The sequence below is a fragment of the Lygodium microphyllum genome, chromosome 16, assembly GCF_053477565.2.
Source record: "Lygodium microphyllum isolate KBCC chromosome 16, Lygodium_microphyllum_v1.1.10, whole genome shotgun sequence".
Taxonomy (NCBI): Eukaryota; Viridiplantae; Streptophyta; class Polypodiopsida; order Schizaeales; family Lygodiaceae; genus Lygodium; species Lygodium microphyllum.
In genome coordinates this window covers 125,748,724-125,755,918 of record NC_141150.1, presented here as the reverse complement: position 1 = coordinate 125,755,918, position 7,195 = coordinate 125,748,724, and the positions used below count along the sequence as shown (strand labels likewise).

Here is a 7,195-nt window from a genome sequence, read left to right as displayed (position 1 = left end):
TATGGTCCCTCTTGGTATTGATACTTTGGTATTGGTGTCGTAGAGATTGCTATATCAAAACGAGCGTTTTCCATTGTCCTCCTAGTTAGAAAAGGAGCATAACACAACAAGCTTTTGAGAAGCTCAAGTAGGCTTTGATATCAACACCAATCCTTAAAGCTCCTGATTGGGACATAATTCTCCACATATATATTGATGCCTAAACTTCAACAGAGTGAGAATAGTATGGATTTTCATGTGTCCTATGCTACTAGAGAACTTAATAGTGCTAAAAAACACTACACCATAATATAAATAGAAGGATTAATAAGGATTTATGCTATCGAGAATTTTTTACATTATTTGCTTGCAAATAAATTTTTCTTCCTCATTGACGTCCATCAAGCCTTACTCTATCTCATCAACAAGCCATGTAAGTGAGTGCTCGTGTAAAACCCATCCTTTTTTGCTCCTTTCTCAACTCCCTCTTGTGGAGAGTGAAGAAGCATACTTGTGAGAGCTCTCTACTCTCATGAGCTTGTCTTGGTTAAGGAGGACTAATCTATTGCTTATGTTTATGCTAAAGCATGTCTATTGCTCTCTCTCTCTCTCTCTCTCTATTGCTTACGTTTATGCTAAGGCATGTCTATTGCTCTCTCTCTCTCTCTCTCTCTCTCTCTCTCTCTCTCTCTCTCTCTCTATCTTCTTGCTTGTGTGAATGCATGAGTGTTTGCTTGAGCTTGAATGCACGTGTGTGTGCTTGAGCCTAGTGTAGGGTTTACATTAGGGCTAGCTATGCATTGCATTGAGAGCCCGCAAGTGTTCTTGCCCATGTGCTTGAACCATACCTGTGCAGTGAGGAGGAAGTGATAGGATTAGAAGGAGCTTCCTTCAAGCTCTTCTTCTCCAAACCAAGCATCAAGGGGGGCCACTCCAAGAGCTTGAATCACAAGACCAATACTCCATTGTGAGTGAAGCCTCCATGCACCAACTAGGTTGGCAAAGGTCATTTCCTTAGGAACAAATACGATTAGGATAGTGTCTACACAATAGACTACATGGCAATAGAGGCCCTTGAGATTTTAGACTCTCACCACCACCTCATAATGGCATCGCTCTTATGAAGACTCATCTTCGTAGCATTTGTGGTTATGATATGGTTCAAGTAATGGATCTTTTGAGTGAAAAATCAAAATTTAGATTCCTTCCCAAATACTTTGATCTTCTTGATGAAATTGAATATAGCACATATTAAGTACTCTACGTGTTCTATTTTTTGTTTATTATAAATCATTATATCATTAAGGAGAACTACTATATTTTTTCCCAAATATGAACCTAAAACTTTATCCATCAACATCATAAGTGTTGCTAGAATATTTTTTTAAAAAAAAAGCCCATCCATGCTTGGCATTTGGTACTTATTTCTCGCCATTATCTAGTTAAGTGTATAGTAATCTATTAAGAAGCACATGCAACCATATTTTTATTTGCGAGAAGAATGGGAGAAGCCCACGATGAAGAATTTAAGCATATAAATTCAACTAGAAATGATGCATAGTAAGTGCATGAGTCTAGTAGAAATGGTGGATATATTCAAGCACAGACGTGCAAATACTAGAAATGCCGCAACTACATAAGTCTAGACGTGTGAATACTAGAAATACCATAACTACATAAGTCTAGACACGTAAATCTGGTGAGTTTAGATTCCTAGAAACAAATGTGGGATGAGAGAGAGAGAGAGAGAGAGAGAGAGAGAGAGAGAGAGAGAGCACATGCAACCATATTTTTATTTGCGAGAAGAATGGGAGAAGCCCACCATGAAGAACTTAAGCATATAAATTCAACTAGAAATGATGCATGGTAAGTGCATGAGTCTACTAGAAATGGTGGATATATTCAAGCACACATGTGCGAATACTAGAAATGCCATAACTATATAAGCCTAGACGTGAGAACACTAGAAATACCGTAACTACATAAGTCTAGACACGTAAATCTGGTGAGTTTAGATTCGTAGAAACAAACGTGGGATGAGAGAAAGAGAGAGAGAAACAAACGTGGGATGAGAGAGAGAGAGAGAGAGAGAGAGAGAGATTGCAGACGATGAGAGGTGGCCATTGTTTTATTTAGCTATATAACACCTGGGCCCAATCCAGTTACAACACAGGCAGAAACACCACCCCTCTTCTATAAGTAGTGTAACTTGTATGTAAGCTACTTCTTGTCGACGCAGTTAGACCAGACGGACACGTCAGCGCCGTCATAGATGACGGCGTTGCCGTCGTTCTGCAGCACTAGCTTGTAGCTGTCGTCCTTGAGAGGCTTGTCGGAGCTAGCCCACTCCACCGTGCCGCAATCACCGAGCACCAGTAAGCGGCCGTCCCTTTGCAGGCAGGCCCGCTTGCCACGCTTAGCTGTGTTGCTGTGCCAGACGGCAGTTCCAGCTGGCGACTTGTACTCCACAAAATTCCCATCACCCTGCATGATCAGAGAATACTGCCCATTTTCCGAGGTCAAGCTCTCATCCATCGCCAGCTCTTGGTCGGCGTACAAAATGGAGCCATGTTTCTTCGCCTGCTCTGCTGCCATTTTTCTGATCCTGATCTTCAGAAGGTGCTATTAGTTCTTCTTCTGCACTTGATCATCTCATCGCCGTCTTGCCTCTTTATAGGCGCAGGTGATAATTGCCTATTATGTCCGCATTATCTATATTCGCGGCATTATCTTTATTATTCCCTTTTTCCTTTATGCTCATAATTATAGCATTCGTGGTCCATGGAGAGAGTGGACATAAGATGCGGTGTATGCGCCGTATCGAACAAAGCTTGGCATGGAACACCATACCACCCTTCTCCCATGTCCCCACCAATAGCAATAATACAAGCTACAACACAAGCACTCATCACTCGAACACTATTCAAAATATGCCCACCAAGGAAACCCAAAGGTAGTGTAAAAGAAAGCATCCATTATAGAGAGAGGGGGTGTGTGTGTGAAAGAGAGAGAGAGCGAGACCCCCACACACACACAACGACCTTATAGTATTGGCAGAGACATGTGCCACACGATCTCTACCAAAGCATTATCTATGTGCTATTTATGGTTATGTTCGTATGTTCTTAAAAATCTCACCATGTTGCTACTTAATTGAAAACATTGGAGGAGAGAGAGAGCTAGAACACTTGCAAGCACACACACCCACATGTGTGCATACACACATAGTACAACACACCATCCTTACAAAAGCATTATCTATGTGCTATTTATGGTTATGTTCTTAAAAATCTCACCATGTTGCTACTTAATTGAAAACATTGGAGGAGAGAGAGAGCTAGAACACTTGCAAGCACACACATCCACATGCGTGAACACACACACACAGTACACCAATCATCGGTGTACCAAATCGGGTTTGTTCTCATGATATAGTTTCTCTAGCACTATGGGGGGGTCGCTGCTTTTTAAAATCCTTTTTTGCATATTATTTACTTACAAAAGGCTTCCATTTTAAAGGGGGCATTTACATATTGAATAGAAATAGAGTGTGTTTTAATAATTAAAAACTCATAGATAAGGGGTTTTAAAAATACACCTTTAACACATGTGATATAGAGGGTTTATGGATAGCGAACCGGCCCTTGAGATATTGTGAGAAGGCCTGAGGGAAAGAGAACCACCTCTATAAATAGTCCTTTTGAGAGCCTTGGAATGAACAACAACCAAACATGGTCATCGCCAACTATAGCTCGAACAAAGAAAAAACAAAACAAGGACCAGAGCTAGATTGCCCTTGAACATTCACCATGCCACCAACACCCAAAACAATAAAGAGACGCGAAAAATACACAACTTGAGAATTGCTCTAGGCACCAAGATTCAATCACAGGGGCTTAGTAGGATGAGAGGAAAAACTCACACTCTCATGCCACTCTTAAACACTACCTGAGCACCTAGCAACAATATGGAATCTCACCTCTTAGTCTCCTCATCACCGAAAAGGATTGAGATTCTCTCCGAGAAAGGCCATAGAGGATATTTCTTTGCTTGCGTGTGTGTTTTGTACTCGCTTCTTCTTCGGCTCAATCCTTGGTATCTTGTTCATGTTCTTTGTGTGGGCCAAAGAGAAGCTTTCCTTGCTTGATACAATCCTTGATATAATCATCATAGAAAAAAGAAAGCTAAGTGCTAAGTTAGCATGCATGGAGAACACATCTCCCTCATAAGAGTGACACTGAGACTGAACACGCATATACAAGAGAATTCAAACTCCAATCAATTCCAATCCCCTTCATAGTGAAACCATATACACACTTTTTGTTTCATGTCACTTGGGCCAAACCAAGAAACCACTTGGTTGGCCCTCCTCTTGACCTCGATGGATTGAAGTTTCTTTGCCCAATAGAATTTTTCAGAAATGTTTTATTTAGATCGACAAATCACAGCAGACAAAGAGACCCAAAGCGCAAATATCCAATGAAGCTATCAAAGCTTCAACACATAGGATTATCATGCACACTATATCAAAGATTTGCGGAGAACCACCAGACTGAACCTAATAATGGACAAGTGGCAATATACTTTGTTCAACAAGTATATTTCCAGGACATATTAGGAAGGCAAGTTATGTGGCTGCAAAGAGCCAAGAACGCTGGCATTGGCATGGGTCATCCCGTCGATCGAAAGCGGGCAAGAGAGATGGGCATAGAATTGAAGCAGACAAAGCCTGTGGTACTCACCACCAACGACCATGACATCTTAACGAATTTTGCAGCCGAAGGCATGACTTTAGTGACACAAGGACTCACCGTAGACACTATGGTAACTCGCGTCCATGAGCTAGAGTTGAGAATAGTTGAAATGGAGTTAGAGAATCAACGACTAAAAGGAGTATGCAAGAGATATGAGGATGCGCATGCTCCTCCACCTCCTATAATTGGCGATACTTTTGCAATTGATAAGCTCACACAAACTCGTGATTTTGTAAATTTGGATTAAGACTTGTTGATATATAGACAACGTTTGTATATATCTTGGTATTCAATTTCAAGACCTGATACATGGAATATAATTTTGAGATTCTGTCTAATGTATCGTTTATGCTATTCTTTTCCCCTGCTATGTTTTTTTAGTCTTAAATGCATGTTATGTTGTCTTCACTCTGTCAATAGTAGGGACTATATCATCCACATTGGAATTAGTTGAATCAACCTCCCATTCGTTCTCAGACTCTGAACCTTGGTCTTTAGAAACAACCTTGTGCGTTCGTCTTGGATGTGGCTTCCCTTCTGCATGTGTAATACGAGTTGCAATTGATGACGACCTATGAAGCAGTCGCATATTACAAAAGCAATACACTAGGTCTCTTGCCCTTGAAGCTTTTAAACGATTACGCCTCTTAGTATGAATGAAATCATATGCAGACCAATTTCGCTCACAACTGCCTAAAGATGTTACCATTGATAATACCCTTCTTGCCACATGTTGAAGCTCTACTTCATTAGAACCATACTCATTCCACCAAACAAGTGGACTTAAGCATGTAATGGCATCTAAACACCACTTGTCACTAAACTTTCCCTCTCTACCAAAAAACCGTATGCGACCATAAAATGCACGTTTTCCATCTTCCCCAGGCAACAGCTGGGCACACACAAAGTGGAAATTTCGAGTCACCTCATCATTCTTTGTTTGATCATGCAATTGAAACGAAGGATCTAGCATGAATGCAGCACCATGTAGGAGAGTGTGCATCATTGCCCATCGTCTTTCTGCACAATTGGCTATCTCTTTACGCTCTACAAGCTTCAATTTTTCAAATGATTTTACCTTGCATATTGCTTCAGACATGAGCCAGTATACTTTACCAAGTACAAATTTGTCACTGTCCACAACTCTTAGCAATCCTACAAATGGCTTAGTGACACTCACAATTTTGTCCACCTTGACCCAAAATGCATCTGAGCTGATTGTTGCTGCGCATTTCGTTGCTGTAAGTGCATGCATCTAATGCTTAGTGACCCATCCAACCTATCGTCCATCTGCAATTGTTTCCCTCAATGCATCTCCCACTTCCAATAAACGTTCAAGGACATAATAAGCAGTAGCAAAGCATGTAGCACAAAATATGCATAATACTTTTTCCAACCTTGTGCGAAAGAGTACATACGTAAATTGATGCTCCCTGATGCACTTAACCACATGATGTGCCTCTACTAAAGTAAGTTTTGAAAAACTCATTTTCCCTATATCCTTGAGGAGTAAACTGACTGAGTGTGTAGCGCAAGGAACCCATGTAATCTCTTTGTAGTTCTCTTGTATAATCATCCCTGCTCCTTTATAGTTAGAGGCATTATTAGTCTTTATAGATGTGACATTAACAGGTCCTCCAACATGTGCAATAGCCCTCTCATATATCTTTGAAATATACATGGAGGTTTTCTCTTTAAGAGATGTATCTATTGCATCCAAAAACACTGACCCCCTTGGACATATACACATGATATTTATTAGAGGCCTCTTCTTGCAATCTATCCATCCATCAATAGCTATGGTGCATCCGTAGGTAGGTACATAATCAAGGACAGAACACTTCAAGCTTTGCTCAAGTCCACCTTTGACTTTGTCTAAGTACTCTATGCACATCCTATTGTAGTCCGGAAAAACAAACCCAGGCTTTGTAAGAGACATCAAAACATCTTGAAATAAGGGATTTCTCATTACATTCAAAGATATCCTACAAGCAATGAAAGCTTGTGTACATTTCAAGTGCAACTCTAGCATTGATGACTTATCAAATGCACTATACAGAGTTCCTTTCTTTGATTTGTCCATGTTGTTAGAGCATCCGTGTTCCTGAGAGCCTGCACTCACATTGTATCTATGTTCTTCATCCATCAACTGTGAGTGTTGTGATGAGGAGCCACCCACATGTTGTAGTACATTCACGAAATTGCTTGGTGCATCATTATTTCTTGTAGTAGATGTAATTTCAATAGTGTAACCTCCCCCCCCACTTTCCAGAGGCCTTTAATTTCTGAATATATTTGGAAAGCTTTACATGTACATTAGAAGGTGGATTACGACAATGATTCACGTTAACACCCATCCCTAGTAGATGCTCTTTAGTTCTAGTTGCGCTAGCATGGAACTCATGCTGACATGACTTGCATCATACATGAGAAGTGTTCTTTCCAGCTTTTAATTCTTCAAC

The 7,195-nt window shown here is 40.5% G+C and overlaps 2 protein-coding genes across 2 annotated transcripts; both read right to left on the bottom strand.

Moving 5' to 3' along the window:
- Nucleotides 1-2,199: 2,199 nt before the first annotated feature.
- LOC148023398 (mannose-specific lectin-like) lies at nucleotides 2,200-2,574 on the bottom strand. Its single transcript, XM_087695398.1, has one exon. It carries the CDS (start codon nucleotides 2,572-2,574, stop codon nucleotides 2,200-2,202), a length of 375 nt encoding a protein of 124 aa, XP_087551524.1.
- A 2,553-nt stretch (nucleotides 2,575-5,127) lies between these two features.
- LOC148023397 (uncharacterized) lies at nucleotides 5,128-5,988 on the bottom strand. Its single transcript, XM_087695397.1, has one exon. It carries the CDS (start codon nucleotides 5,986-5,988, stop codon nucleotides 5,128-5,130), a length of 861 nt encoding a protein of 286 aa, XP_087551523.1.
- Between the last annotated feature and the right edge of the window lie 1,207 nt (nucleotides 5,989-7,195).